The 16,694-nt window shown below is 45.7% G+C and overlaps 1 protein-coding gene across 14 annotated transcripts in view; it reads right to left on the reverse strand.

Moving 5' to 3' along the window:
* GRB10 (growth factor receptor bound protein 10) overlaps positions 1-16,694 on the reverse strand; it is a 395,303-nt gene that overhangs the window by 219,078 nt on the left and 159,531 nt on the right. For all 14 annotated transcript variants that reach the window (XR_008844002.1, XM_056520328.1, XM_056520326.1 and 11 more), the window contains one exon: positions 2,995-3,133. Coding sequence is in view for 13 of the 14 variants with exons in the window: in XM_056520328.1 (XP_056376303.1) it covers positions 2,995-3,133 (139 nt within the window). In the remaining variant the exon portion in view is untranslated. The remainder of the gene's footprint in view (positions 1-2,994; positions 3,134-16,694) is intronic.

Genomic DNA, 16,694 nt, shown 5'->3' on the forward strand with positions numbered 1-16,694 from the left:
ATTTTGTATGTGCATAGTTTATATTCAAGTTGTGGGGAGACCATTCAAGGGAAACCAAAATGGTGGTGCAGGAAATAAAAGAAGACCAAACATCACATTTGGAAATCCTAGGCTGCACTTTTCATTGTTTTGAACACTCGTCTGTAATATTGCAAATTATTTAGCTCTAATAGATAACATGAGCATTGATAACCCTACTGCAAACTGTGTGATCAGCAAACAAACCTACTCCAACATCACATATTAAAAGGAATAGGACCCAGAAGAGAACCAGGTGACACATCACTGGTAAATCAAACTCTGAACTTGCACCATAAAAAGTTATTTCCATTCTGCTGCTGTAAGTGTGCAAACTATGCATGCTGATTCGTAGAGGACTAAAACTAGAGAAATAATGGAGAGGACTACTCAGACTTCTGTGTTTGTGGGCCTATAGCAAGAGATACAAGAGAATAAAAAAAAAGAATTACAGATTCAGAATAAGCATCTTTTAATGAATTAACCTATGACTTTAGAGGGGGTTTGGAGGTTTCAGTTATCTAACAAAAAAGCCTATAATATCTATTATTCACCTAACTGTAAATCCACTAAACTATACAGGGATTAATTCCAATAAATCATAAGCTCTTTATGTGGAATTGTATGAAAGGCTTTGCTAAAGTCCAGATAGGCTATATCCACAGCACCACCCTTCAACCATCACTCATGAAAGAATACAGTGGGGAACCAAAAGAGGCAAGTATCACTTATTTTCATATTGTGCGGGGTAGTTGTAAAATTTAATCATACCAGAATACTCCTTAAAGAGAAGTCATAACTTGAAGAAAGTTCTTTAAATTTGCAATGTCAGATACAAAAACTTTTGATATGTTGTAAAGCGTGCAAAACCAGTAGGTTTTGCCATTGCTTTCATTAGCAAATTTTCAGTATTTCATACTGAAAAAGCCAGTCAAACAACTTCCCCCCCCCCACCTGCTTGGACACATACTAGTCCTGTGGTGTCCATGTGTCATCATCTATGTCATGGACACACTTCCTTGATTGACAGCTGTGAGTGCAGAGCTCAGAGCTGGAGGAAAAAGCCTCCCATTGTCAGCTTGTGTCCCACTACTGTCAGTGAGGAAAAGCTGGGAGTTGTAGTTTTGCCAATACTAGGGGAGATGTGAGCAGACAGCACACTGAGGGAGGGGGCGGTGACCTGAACAGTGAGGCCACGCCCCCTCCCTTTGAGAGGAATTCAGACTAGTGAGCAAAATTAAAAGTGTAATAAAAAATAATAAAGGTGCTAGACACAAAAATTAGATGTACATGGTCAGGATTAGATACTGAGTGATATATTAAAAAAATAAATTTTGTTGGATCTGACGGGTACACTTTAACCCTGGGATCAATGGAAGGATGTACAAGCTAGGAAAAAACTTTTAATCCTGTTGCAAGCACTGCACCAGAATACTGTACTTCATATTTTAAACTTTGATACAACCTCAGACATTTCAAAGACATTTCAGAAGTTAAGGGGGTACTCTGTTCCCTTGCTTTCGGAGCTACGCTCCCCAGCGCCCGGAAGTTATTGTTCCGAACGATGTGTGTGCGGGCATCCGTGTTCAGGGCCGCCCCTCGTGACGTTGCACGCCCTTCCCATAGACTTTCGTTGAGGGGGCGGGCATGTCGTCACGAGGGGGCGGGTCTGAACACGGAAGCCCGCACACACATTGTTCGGAATAATAACTTCCGGACGCTGGGGAGTGGAGCTCCGAAAGCAAGGGAAAGGAGTAGTACCCTTTTAATTTGTAAGGGTCTAGCACGTGAGACCCCTAACAATTCGATCCAAGGGACAGAAGTGTTCTCCTGTTCATTCAAAAACAAAAAGGTTACAGTGAACAGGCACATTGAAGGTCTGGGACTCCGATTATGCTCAGCTTTCCTCAGAAAGCAAAGCACACAAAAATGAACTGGGTCATTCTCAGACTTTTACTGCATCTGAACACCGCATACAACAATTGATAAGTCAGAAGTAGCTACACTAAGTGGTTAAAATGTTTGACACTAGAACATTAAAGGGGTACTCCGGTGAAAACCTTTTTTCTTTTAAATCAACTGGTGCCAGAAAGTTAAACAGATTTGTAAATTACTTCTATTAAATAATCTTAATCCTTCCTGTACTTATTAGCTGCTGAATACTACAGAGGAAATTCTTTTCTTTTTGGAATCCTCTCTGATGACATCACGAGCACAGTTCTCTCTGCTGACATTATTATAATAATAACACTTTATTTATTGTTGTCCTTAGTGGGATTTGAACCCAAGGCCCCAGCACTGCAAGGCAGCAGTGCTAACCACTGAGCCACCATGCTGCCCTTAGCATACATCTGCTATGCATGGTTGCTAAAATGGACAGAGATGTCAGCAGAGAGCACTGTGCTCGTGATGTCATCAGTGTTCCAAAAAGAAAGGAATTTCCTCTGTAGCATTCAGCAGCTAATAAGTACTGGAAGGATTAAGATTTTTTAATAGAAGTAATTTACAAATATGTTTAACTTTCTGGCACCAGTTGATTTAAATGAAAAAAGGTTTTCACCGGAGTACCCCTTTAAGAAGGGGTACTTCACCCCTAGACATCCTCCATCCTTTTGGACAGAAGATAAGATAAATTGTCTGATCACAGGGGGTCCCCCGCCTCTGGGGACCCCTGCGATCACCTGCCTGGCACCCCAGTAATTTGCATGCACAGAATAAACTCCACTCCATGCTGGATTACAAGTGACCACAGCAGTTATGCACCCTCCATAGATCTCCCATAGACATTAATGGAGGGGGGGGGTTACTGCCACGGCAGCTCGCAGTCTAGTGCAGCCGGTGTTTTGTACATAAATGTTCAGAACGTCGGGGTCTCAGGCAACATGGGGTCCCAGCTTTCGATAGGGGATAAGATGTCTAGTAAGAGTGTATATTTTCATGAATAAAAAAAACACTTAATATCATATTTATACTTACACTCCTTTTGCTGGCAGGTTGATTCTGAGGTAAAGATCCTGGTGCAAGTACTGGGGAGCTTGCAGGTGTACAAAGCTCTGGAAAAGGATTTGGAATTGCTGGTAAAGAGGATGTGCGCAGTTGTTCCTCTTGAAGGCGCCTAAACAGTGAAAAAGAGAAATCAGCTTAGTACAGTTGACTTTTCTAGAGAAAACCTCATAAGCAGCAGTGAACTAGATAGAAGTTTTATGGTACCCCAGGAAAATACTGGATCACTTCGAGAGTCAGTCATTGGTAGCCATGACAACCAGAGACCTCTGAACTTCCCTCTGGTTACCTGGCTATAGTAGCTGATCACCGAGTAAAAAATAAGTACAATAAATATAAATAAAAAAATAAATACACATGCGTACATATATACATACATGCAATGTCCCATACCCGCCCTTAAAAAAAATGATATACACCTTTGATATTGCCATGTCCGTAACAACCCAAGCAATAAAACCGCACCACGAAAAAAGTTTAAATTAAAACCTTTCCAAATTTGCGGCTTGCCGCCTCGGTAAAAAAAATAATGTCCCAGGTGCCCCAAAATTGTACCACTAAAATTGTCAACTCCTCCTGGAAAAAGATTGCCATCACAACACATTGTCTGTATATTTGAAAAAAATCAATAAAAAAAAAAAACACTAAAATGGCGATGCGCAAACAAGATTTTTTTTAAAATCAAAAATAGTTTTATAGTGCAATAAACCATAAATAGAGTACCTAAATGAGGTATCACCAAAATCGTTCCAACCTATAGAATAAAATTACCACGTCATTGATACTGCATAGTGAACACTGTAATTTTGGCAAGATTATTATTATTTACAGTTTTTTTTGTAATCCTCACTCACTAAAAATGTAATAAAAAAGTGACCAAAATGTCAAACCCAAACTTACCCAAAAAATTTGTCCCATCAAAAACTGCTACTTATCCGGCAAAAAATAAGCCCTCACATAGCACTATTGGTAAAAAAAATAAAAAAAAAATAACTAAAGTTACAGCTCTCAAAATATGGTGCACTCAAACAAAAAAAATTAAAATATTAATCTATTTTGTGATTTAAATAGTATAAACCATAAAATCGGATAAACCATAAATTTGGTATCACCACAATCGTACCGAACGGCAAACAGAAAACAACAAGTTAGGCTGCGTTCACACGGCCCTCTAGACCCGTCCTGTTCTCCCGTCAAAAATAAAAATAGACTTTAACGGATGCAAACAGATGTTATTGTTCAGTTAATAAACAAAAAATAATTTTTTTGTTCTGAACATGTTCAGAAGTAAAAAAACGGATCAAGAAACGGATTGAAAAAAACGGATGCAAACGGATGACAAAAGGCTCATCCATTTTCCATAGACATCAATGTTAAATTTACTGTATCCGTTTTTTCAAGGAGATAAGAAATCCTGCATGCACCATCTTTTCTCCCGAAAAAGATAAAACCGAAATGAGCGCAGACTGTGCAACCTGATGTGAAAGGATTGTAAAAAAAAAAAATCTCATCTACAACGGAACCTAAACTGGGGGGGGGGGGGGGGGGGGGGAGGACTGGGAAAGACGGCCATGTGAATGCACCCTAATACAGCTTGAAGAACGTAAGTAAAAAAAAATGAAATAAAAACCATGGCAAAACAGATTTTTTTTAAATCTTACCACTTCAAAATATAGGATCAAAAGCGATCAGAGTGTCACATGTACCCCATAATGGTACCAATGAAAACATCAATGTGTCTCACTAAAATATTTTGGACCCCAAAGGCCTTGGCATCTTGATATGATGCCTACAAAATATCCTAAATAAAAGTCATGTCTGAGGCCTGTGGAGTGCTCTAGGGCCACATGGGGCCCTAGAAAGCTGTGTTAGGGTGGGTTCACACTACGTTTTTAGTGTACGGGTGCTGAACCGTTTGGGAGGAGCGAAAAACCGTCCGCTCCTGTATCCCAGCCGCATCCGGTCCGAACCCCATTCATTTCAATGAGCCGACCGGAGTCAAACGCTGACTCCTGTTGTCTCATTTATGCCCCATATACGGTTTTCTGACCGGACCAAAAACAGTGGTATTAAAAAAATATATATATTTTTTTTAAACTGTAATGTTTAAAGGTTTTTCAGAGTCTTTTTTCGCTTTTTTTTTTGCAGTGCCATAGCTCCCATAGGGACCTATAACACTGCACACACGGATCTCCTATGCTGATCACTGCAAAGCCATAGCTTTGCACGGATCAGTGAGAAAGGGGCTTGATTGCTCAAGCCCGTAGCTCAAGCATGGAGCAATCAATCGACGATCGGGCGCCACGAAGAACGGTAAGGAGACCTCCGCCTGCGTCCCAGCTGATCGGAACATCGCGATTTTATCACGAAGTCCCGATCAGCCCAACTGAGCTGCCGGGAAGCATTTACTTTCATTTTCAGATGCGGCGGTCAACTTTGAATGCCGCGTCTGAAGGGTTAACAGCGAGCGGCACAACGATTGGTGCACGCTGTTAGCCCAGGGTCCCGACTATCGTTAGCAGCCGGGACCGACCCGGTGTGATGCGTTTTTCACACCGGGACCGGGCTCAGGGCGTACAGGTACGCCCTGAGTCCTTAAGAGGTTAATACTTTTTAAATGTTATGTGACAAAAGCAGCAATTTTGGATCTTTTTTTTTTTACATTTATGCCATTCACTGTACGGGATCAATAACATTTTGATAGTACAGACATGTACGCACGCGGCAATGACAAATCTGTTTATTAATTCTCCCCCAAAATGTTTTTTTTTTTTTTTTTTCTGGGGGTAAACACTTTCTGGGCGTAAAATGGGAAAAACTGACAATTTACATTTTTATTGGGGATGGGATTTTTCAATTTTTTTTATTTTTCCTTTTTACCCTTTAATAGTCCCATAGGGGGACTATTTATAGCAATCATTTGATTGCTAATATGCATAGGGCATAGCACTGATCAGTATTATCGCCATCTTCTGCTCTGGTCTGCTCAATATAAGACCAGAGCAGAAGACTTCTGGAGACAGCCGGAGCCAGGTGAGGGGACCTCTGGCCGCCATGCTGGATGATCGGATCCCTGCAGCAGCGCTGCGGGCGATCCGATCATCCATATTAAGTGCTGCACTGCTGCAGACACTGTGAACTGTATTGATCACGCTATCTGAGGGGCTAATGGCACACATTAGCGCGATTGCTGATGTGCGCCATTAACGGCGGGTCCCTGGCTGCTGATAGCAGCCGGGAACGGCCATGCATGACACGAACACCACTCCGGTGCTCACGGACATGTATGGGACGTAAATGTACGTCCTGGTGTGTTTAGTACCAGGGCACCAGGACGTACATTTATGTCCTTTGTCATTAAGGGGTTAAATTCTGTGAAACACCTAAAGGGTTAAAGGGGTACTCCGCTGGAACACTTTGTTTAACTTTCTGGCACCAGTTGATTAAAAAGATTATAAAAAACATTAACCAGACAAAGTAAAATACTTCTATTTAAACATCTTAATCCTTCCAGAACTTAGCTGCTCTATGCTCCACATTTTTTTTTTTAAGTTTCTTTTCTGTCTGATCTCAGTGCTCTCTGCTGACACCTCTGTCTTTCTCAGGAACTGTCAAGAGCAGGAGCAAATTCCCATAGCAAACCTATCCTGCTCTTGACAGTTCCTGAGGTGTCAGCAGAGAGCACTGTAGTCAGTCTCAAGAAATGTCAAGAGCAGGATAGGTTTGCTATGGGAATTTGCCCCTGCTCTTGACAGTTACTGAGAAAGACAGCAGAGAGCACTTTGATCAGACAGAAAAGAACTTCCTCTGGAGCATACAGCAGCTGATAAGTACTGGAAGGATTAAGATTTTTAAATAGAAGTAAACAGATTTGTAAATTAATATTCTGGCACCAGTTGATTTAAAATAAAATTGTTTTTCACCAGAGAACCCCTTTAACCCCTTAACGACAGGATGTAAATGTACGTCCTAGTGCCCTGGTACTTAAAGGGGTTCTCCGGTGCTTAGACATCTTATCCCCTATCCAAAAGGATAGGGGATAAGATGCCTGATTGCGGGAGCCCGCCGCTGGGGACCGCCGGGATCTTGCATGAGGCACCCCGTTTCTGATTACCGACAACCACAGGGCCGGTGGAGTGTAACGTCACACCTCCGCCCTCGTGTGACGTCACGCTCAACCACTCAATGCAAGCCTACAACAGGGGGAGTGATAGATGTCACGCCCCCTCCCATTGGCTTGCATTGAGGGGCGGAGCGTGACCTCACACGCCGCCGGCCCTGTGGTCGTCTGTAATCAGACCCGGAGCGAACACGCTCCGGGGACTGATTACAAACGGGGTGCCGCGTGCAAGATCCCGGGGGTCCCCAGCGGCGGGACTCCCGCGATCAGGCATCTTATCCCCTATCCTTTGGATAGGGGATAAGATGTCTAGGCATCGGAGAACTAGGGATCGACCGATATCTGTTTTTTAGGGCCGATACAGATAATCTGTGGAGGTTAGGGCCGATAACTTATACCGATATTCTGGTATAACTTAATCGGCTATTTATCCCACCGCGACACCGCTGCAGATCATGGATTTAAAGCGGGTGCTTTAAATCAATGCACTGCAGTGGCTTTTGCGGTGTCATAGGCCGCCGCCGCCGCCACCACCCGCTTCTCTCCCCCTACCTGTCAAGGTGGTCCGAGCCATCCATCCTTCCTGTAGTGTCCGGCGGCATTCCGGGTGGAGGGTGAACCGGTCCGGGCTGTCCTTCTCCGGGGGTCATCTTCTCCACTCCGGGCAGGCTCCGGCCTAGTACGCTGCATAGACGCCGCTACGCCTTGACATCAGGTGCGTCGCTGCGCAGCGGCGTCTATGCTGCGTTACTAGGCCGGAGCCTGCCCGGAGTGGAGAAGATGACCCCCGGAGAAGGACAGCCCGGACCGGTTCACCCTCCACCCGGAATGCCGCCGGACACTACAGGAAGGATGGATGGCCCGGACCACAACCATGACGGGTAAGTTAAATTTTTTTTATTGACTCGGAGGGTGGGGGAGGGGCCCAACCGGTATAGCGGTATGGGCAAAAATCCATACCGGTATACCGCTCAGCACTACGGTGGGGGGTGCGATGCGGTGCGGTGGGTCGGGGGGGGGGGGGTCGTTCACGGTGCGGCGGGTTGGGTGGGCGGTCGCGGTGCGGCGGGTCGGGGGGCTTTCGCGGTGGGTTGGGTGGTGGGGCGGTCGGTGGGGGCGGGGCATTATCGGCTTATCAGCAAGGTAATTGCCGATACCGATAATGCCCAAAATCGTGATTATCGGACGATAATATCAGCCATACCGATAATCGGTCGATCCCTACGGAGAACCCCTTTAAACCAGGAAGTACATTTACATCCTATACATGACCGTGAGCACCAGAGCGGTGCTCGTGTCATGCGCGGCAGGTCCCTGCTGCGATCAGCAGCCAGGGACCCACCGGTAATGACGCACCTCAGCTATCGCACTGATGTGTGCCATTAAGCCCTCAGATGCCATGATCAACATCGATCTACGGCAGTGCTGCACTTAATATGGATGATTGGATTGCCCGCAGCGCTGCTGTGGGGTTCCAATCATCAATAATGGCAGATGGAAGTCCCCTCACCTGCCTCAGTCAGTCTCAACGGCACTGAACAGTATTAACCGCTTAAGAACCTAGGGCACATGGCTATGCCCTGGCTTTCTGGTACTTAAGGACCCAGGACGTATCCATACGCCCGTGGGAATTTCAGTCCGCGCCGGGCGGGGACCGGACCGGGGTGACTGCTGATATCGATCAGCAAGCACCCTGCGCAAATTCCCGGGGGAGGGGGGGTCATCAGACCCTACGGAAGTCGGCAAGTTTTTCTGGAGGGCTACAGTCTGAGACCGCTGTAAAGTGGTCTCTAAACTCTAGCCCTCCAGCTGTTGCAAAACTACAACTCCCAGCATGCCAAGACAGCTGTTTGGGCATGCTGGAATATGTAGTTTTGCAACAGCTGGAGGGCTACAGTTTGAGACCACTATACAGTGGTCCCTAAACCATATCCCTCAAGATCTCGCAAAACTACAACTCCTAGCATGCCCACATAGCTGTTTGCTGTCTGGACATGCTGGGATTTGTAGTTTTGCAACATCTGGAGGTCCACAGTTTGTAGATCACTGTGCAGTGGTCTAGAAACTGTAGCCCTCCAGATGTTGCAAAACTGCAAATCCCAGCATGCCCAGACAGCAAACAGCTGTCTCGGCATGCTGGGAGTTGTAGTTGCGTACCTCCAGCTGTTGCATAACTACATCTCCCAGCATGCCCTTCGATGATCAGTACATGCTGGGAGTTGTAATTTTGCAACAGCTGGAGGCATACTGGTTGGAAAAAACTGAGTTCGGTAACAGAACCTAACTGAAGGTTTTCCAACCAGTGTGCCTCCAGCTGTTGCAAACGTACAACTCCCAGAATGCACGGGTCTGTAAGTGCATGCTGGGAGTTGTAGTTTTGAAACAGCTGGCGGTTTGCCCCCCCCCCCCCCCTCCATGTGAATGTACAGGGTACATTCACAAGGACAGGTTTACAGTAAATATCCTGCTTCAAGTTTGGGCTGCGGCAGAATTTTTCGCCGCAGCGCAAACTCCTAGCGGGAAACTCACCGTAGCCAGCCAGTGCTAATGTACCCTGAAAACACTACACTAACACAAAATAAAAGGGTAAAACACAACATATACACCCCCTTACACTGCCCCCCCGCCCAAAATAAAAATGAAAAACGTCTTGTACGGAAGTGTTTCCAAAACGGAGCCTCCAGCTGTTGCAAAACAACATACTCTCAGCATTCCTGGACAGCCACTGACTGTCCAGGCATGCTGGGAATTTAGCAACAGCTGGAGGCACCCTGCTTTGCAATCACTGGCGTAGAATACCCCCATGTCCACCCCTAGGCAATCCCTAATTTAGTCCTCAAATGCGCATGGCGCTCTCTCACTTCGGAGCCCTGTCGTATTTCAAGGAAACTGTTTAGTGCCACATATGGGGTATTCCCGTACTCGGGAGAAATTGCACTACAAATTTTGGGGGGCTTTTTCTCCTTTTACCCCTTATGAAAAGGAAAAGTTGGGGGCTACACCAGCCTTTTAGTGTAAAAAATTAAAAATGTTACACTAACATGCTGGTGTTGCCCCATACTTTTTATTTTCACAAGCAGTAAAAGTAAAAAATAAAAAAAAAAAGACCCCCAAAATTTATAATGGAATTTCTCCTGAGTACGGAAATACCCCATATGTGGGCGTAAAATGGTCTGCGGGCGCACAACAAGGCTCAGGAGTGAGAGCGCACCATGTACATTTGAGGCCTAAATTGGTGATTTTACAGCGGTTCTGACAAACAAAAAATACATACCCAAATGTGACCCCATTTTGGAATCTACACCCCTCACGGAACGTGACAAGTGGTATAGTGAGCCTTAACACCCCACAGGTGTTTGACGAATTTTCATTAAAGTTGGAAGGGAAAATGAAAAAATAAATTAATTTTTTTTCACTAAAGTGCTGGTGTTACCCTAAATTTTTCATTTTCACAAGGGAAACTAGGAAAAAAATCCCCCCAAAATGTATAACCCCATTTCTTCTGAGTAAGAACATACCCCATATGTGGATGTAAAGTGCTCTGCTGGCACACTAAAATGCTCAGAACAGAAGGAGCGCCGTTGGGATAAAGAAGATAAAATTTGTCCGGAATTGAAGGCCACGTGTGTTTACAGAGCCCCCATAGTGCCGGAACAATGCCCCCCCCCCACGTGACTCCATTTTGGAAACTAAACCCCTCATGTAATGTAATAAGGGGTACAGTGAGCATTTACGACCCACAGGTGTCAGATTTTAATTTTAATTTAATTTTTCATTTGCACAGCCCACTGTTCCAAAGATCTGTCAAACGCCAGTGGGATGTAAATACTCATTGCACCCCTTATTAAATTCTGTGAGGGGTTTAGTTTCTAAAATTGGGTCACATGTGGGGGGGGGGTTACTGTTCTGGCACAATGGGGGGCTTTGTAAACACACATGGCCCTTGACTACCATTCCAGATGAATTCTCTTTCCAAAAGTTCAATGGCACTCCTCCTCTTCTGAGCATTGTAGTTTGCCAGCAGAGCACTTGACGTCCACACATGGGACATTTCCATACTCAGGAGAAAATGACCCCCAAAATTTGTAACCCCATTTCTTTTATTACCCCTTGTAAAAATGTAAAATTTAGGGGAAAAAATGCATTTTAGTAAAAAATTTACACATCCAACTTTAACAAAAAAGTCGTCAAACACCTGTGGGTAGTTAAGGCTCACTGTACCCCTTGTTATGTTCCTTAAGGGGTGTGGTTTCCAAAATGGTATGCCATGTGGGTATTTTTTGCTGTTCTGGCACCACAGGGGCTTCCTAAATGTGACATGCCCCCCAAAAACCATTTCAGCAAAATTTGCTTTCAAAAAGCCAAATGTGATGCCTTCTCTTCTGAGCATTGTAATTCGCCCGCAGAGCATTTTACGTCCTAACATGGGATATTTACATACTCAGAAGAGATTGGGTTGCAAAATTTGGGGGGCATTTTCTCCCATTACCCTTTGTAAAAATGGTAAATTTGGGGGGGGAAAACTGCACTTTAGAGAAATGTTTTTTGTTTCTATTTACACATCCGACTTTAAGGAGTTGTCAAACACCTGTTGTGTGTTAAGGCTAACTGGACCTCTTGTTTAGTGCCTTGAGGGGTGTAGTTTCCAAAATGGCATGCCATCTGGCGTTTTCTGCTGTTCTGGCACCATAGGAGCTTTCTAAATGTGACATGCCCCCCAAAAACCATTTCAGCCAAATTCACTCTCCGAAATCCTATTGTTGCTCTTTCCCTTCTGAGCCCTCTACTGCGCCCGCGGAACACTTGACATACATTCGGAATCAGAATGAAAGGTAAAAGCATCCCAGAGAAATTAATGCTTGAAGTGACAGTGGTCATATGTTCAAAAAATGGCCGGGTCCTTAACCCCTTAAGGACCCTTGACGTACGCGTACGTCATGACACCCTGGTACTTAAGGGCCCATGACGTACGCGTACGTCATGGACAATTCCGGTCCCCGCCGGGCGGGGATTGGACTGGGATGCCTGCTGAAATCATTCAGCAGGCATCCCGTGCAAACGCCCCCCCCCCTCTCCCCCCCCCCCCCCCCCCCCCATTTCGGCGATCGCAAAAAAAGGCAAGCGAATTCACACTTGTGAATCGCTGCGATTCCGGTGATACAAGGTGATCGGGGGTGTAGGATACACCCCCGATCACCTCCTGTATCTACGGGGAGGGGGAGATTTTCTCACCCCCCCCAGGATCGCTGTTATTGGCTGGCATCCTCCTGCAGCTCCCACGGCTGGCTGGGTTCAGTCAGCGGTCAGAGCTGCTGGAGGATGAGATGGGAGCCCCCACAGAAGAAAATAAGCCCCCCATAGATCAGGGAAAGAATGCAGCCCAGGGAAAGGTAGGGTAAAAATGTTAATAAAAGTAAAACAAAAAAATTTCCCCCCCTGACCCCCTAATAGGTCCGCCGCAATTTATCAGTGTGACCCGGGCCCTATTAGGGGTTCAGGGCGCTGCATTTGGCCCCCCATTTTTTTTCGTCCACAGCGCTTTCCCTCCCCCCCCCCCCCCATACAGTTTATAGTTACACCAATCACACACAGTACATACTTCTCTCCCCCCCCCCCCCACCCGACAACCCCCCCCCCCCCCCCGCCACCATAGAAAAAGGCGATGGCTTCTGGTGAACCTGTCTGGAGACCCCCAGAGGGTTATCAGCCACGGGTTCCGGAGTTTGTTGGCGACTCCGGAATGACACGGCCGGGTTCACTGAAATTGACTATTTCAGTTATTTTTTCAGTGACTGCCTGGTCAATCTAATGGTGGAACAGACGAATATGTACGCCAGGCAGTTCATCGCCCACCACCCAGATTCTTTTTTGGCCAGGCCCAATGAATGGCGCGCCATTGATGCAGCAGAGATGAGGACATTTTGGGGCCTCTTGCTGCATATGGGCCTGGACAAAAAGCCTAGTGTCAGGCACTACTGGAGCGGGGACGTCCTATACAGGACCCCGCTTTACAGTATAGCCATGACACGGAAGCGGTTCGAGGCCATTCGGAAATGTCTTCATTATGCAGATAATGAGGCATGTCCACCCGGAAGTGATCCAGCCCATGACCGGCTTTACAAAGTGAGGCCGGTCATCGATCACTTTGGGGTCAAATTTTTGGAGGCCTACGTACCGCTCAGGGACCTCTCTGTAGATGAGTCTCTCATCAGTTTTAAGGGGAGACTCATCTTCCGCCAGTATATTCCCTCGAAGTGGGCGCGATATGGCGTGAAGCTCTATAAACTTTGTGAGAGTACCTCCGGGTACACTTACAAGTTTAGAGTGTATGAGGGACGAGATTCCCGTATTGAACCCCCAGATTGTTCCCCCACTCTGGGTGTTAGCGGGAAACTCGTTTGGGAGCTTGTGCACCCATTGCCTGATAAGGGTTACCACGTGTAGGTGGATAACTTTTATACCAGCATCCCTCTTCACATCCCTTGCCGCCAGATCGACGTCCGCTTGTGGGACCATGCAGAAAAATCAGAGAGGCCTCCCTCTAAATTTTCTGCAGACACCTATTACCAAGGGTGAGTCCCGTGCCCTTGCCCATGAAAACCTGTTGTTGGTCAAGTATAAGGATAAGAGGGATGTCCTTATGCTGACCACTATTCATGGCAAAGACAGCTCATCTGTCCCTGTGCGAGGTACCACAACAACGGTCCTCAAGCCCGATTGTATTCTGGACTACAATCGGTATATGGGGGAGTTGATCTTTCTGATCAAGTCCTCAAGCCATACATGGCCATGCGCAAAACACTGGTATGGTACAAAAAAGTTGCGGTCTACATGGTACAGGTCGCCATGTAAAACGCTTTTGTACTGTCCCAGCAAGCTGGCAACACAGGGACATTCCTCCAGTTCCAAGAAGAAGTCCTAAAGGTCCTGATCTTTGGCGACCGGGAAAGAGCAAGCTAGACTTCCCAAGGAACTGGAGTAATAGGTGCCAGGATCGTCCCAGGCCAACACTTTCCAGGTGAAGTCCCCCACACTGGAAAGAAGGGACGAACCAAGAAAAGATGCAGAGTGTGTTACAAGAGGGGGATACGGAAGGATACCACCACTCAATGTGACACTTGCCCTGATCATCCAGGCCTCTGCATTAAGGATTGCTTCAGGGAGTATCACACTTCCATGGAGTACAAAATTTTCCCTTCTCATTAAAATTTTCCATAATTTGACCCCAATGTATCAAGTCCAGAGTACATTCCAAGTTTTAACCCCATAAACCACTAAATTGCCCAAAATAATGTTTAAGCTGAAAAAAAAAACTGATAAGACCAATTGGCAGATACAAAACATATGGTAAAAACCCTTCAAAAGACAAGGGGGCACTCCCTCCGTCTGGGGAAGAAAAGGGTTTAGACTTGAGGGCGACTACTATTTTTTACCATAAGAACTGGGGATTTAATTTAACAGTCTGCCTTACTGAAGTCAGCAGGTTCACCCTTCAAGTAGTGCACATTCACACTAGGGCTGGGTGGTATGACCAAATATGTGTATCACGGTATTTTTGTAACTTATGGCGGTTCCACGGTATATAATGGTTTATTCCCCCCCAATTAATTATCAGCCCAGCGCTGCGCTGTCCCCATCGGGGTAAATACTCACATATCACCCGCAAGCGCTGCTCTCCTCGTTTTCCTTATTGTTGCGGGCTGCCGGCGCTAACACACTATACTGTATATGCTGTATCCCTATGCCCGGGTTGCAAAAGGTAAACAAAATAAACTTTAACGCACGTTTCTACGTCGGCCTTACGCTCTTCCTGGGGATGGGAACGTCTGAGAGCAGTCAGCCTATCACCGGCCACAGCGATGTTCCGCCTCGGCCGGTGATAGGCTGAGCCCACTGTCATGTAAGAAGCCGGCTTCTTACGACAGTGGGCTCAACCTATCACCGGCTGGGGCAGAACATCACTGCGGCCGATGATTGGCTGACAGCTGTCCGACGTTCCCGTTCCCAGGAAGTTGGTCCGGACCGAGGGGGAAGGTGAGTTAAAGTTTATTTTGTTTACCTTTTGCATAGGGATACAGTGTCAGTGCTGGGCTCATTCCCAAGGGGGAGGGGCCAAACCGGTATTGCGGTATGGGAAAAAATTCATATAGTGCAGGACAAAATTGTTACTATTCGATATGAACTGGTATACCGCCCAGCCCTAATTCACACCATGTTTTTGCAATACAGTTCCCGTATACATTTTCAATTCGAAAACCGTATGCATTGACGCTCTGTTGAAAATCGTATGCCAAATGATGCATCTGGTTGCGTCTTGTACTGTTTTGTCCGTTTTTTCCCACGCCCAAAACCGTAGCTCAGCACGGTTTTTGGTCCGAGTGAAAAACAGTATTGAAACTATATATATTATATGGTTTTTTTAAAACATGGAGTCAATGGGAACCGTATATGCGTACGGTTCCATCAGGTTTTCACCATACGGTTTTGGCTTTGCGCAGTTTTTTTTCTTGGAATTTCAATCAAACAAGTGAAACTTTATTCATAATGGAGTGAAAAGTTAAAACTTTTGTTTTAAACAGATGCAACCGGACACTGTATATGGATTAAAATTTGTACACGCTTTGATAGAGTTTACAGTACAGTACGGTTTTGAGGAAGCCGTTTTTCATCTGCGGAATGGCGGCCATCACCCCCCTCCCATAGACTTGCATATTAGAGGTGTGGCCTGAGGTAACGAGGGGCATGGCTGACCTTCTGCAGCGCACGCACACAGCGTTCGGAACTAAATGTTCCAAAAGCTGGCCAGGGAAGTACCCCCTTAGAAAAAAAAATATGGGTCTGTAGGTAAAATATTTTAAAGGGGTACTCACCTGGCCAGCTTTCGGAACATTTACTTCCGAACGCTGTGCGCTTGCTGCGGGAGGTCAGTCACGCCCCCTCGTTACTGTGATCGCTGCCATGCCCCCTCCCATAGACTGGCATTGAGGGGGCGTAGCCTGACGTCACAATTGGGTGTGCCTGACCTCCCGCAGTGCGCACACAGCGTTCGGAACTAAATGTTCCAAAAGCTGGCCAGGGTAGTAACCTCTTAAATACCCCCTACAGACCCATATTTTTTTTCTGAATAAATATATATATATATATATATATATATATATATATATATATATATATATATAGCAACTCTGTACTGTATTTTTAATGTGTACACCATTGACCATGTGATTTTTAACATGATATTTTAATAGTTAAGACATTTTAGCACACAGAAATACCACACATTAAGTTTACAAATTTTTTGTTTCCATAGTGTACTATTACCTTGTTCAGCATTGATCAGAGTTATTGCTACGCCATTACTACAGGCTTCCGAGCCTGCATGAAGTATTGCTGATCGAAAGGGACGGAGCATGGTAAGGGACGGAGCATGGTAAGGGACCTCTGCCTGTCATCATCTGATTGAGACCCTGAGATTTAGTCGTTGTGGTCCCTATCACCTCCCTGTGTTGACATTTGCCTGATGAAGTGCCCGCTACGGGCAGGAAACATGTTG

This window comes from Hyla sarda, chromosome 5 (assembly GCF_029499605.1).
Source record: "Hyla sarda isolate aHylSar1 chromosome 5, aHylSar1.hap1, whole genome shotgun sequence".
NCBI classification, from domain to species: Eukaryota; Metazoa; Chordata; class Amphibia; order Anura; family Hylidae; genus Hyla; species Hyla sarda.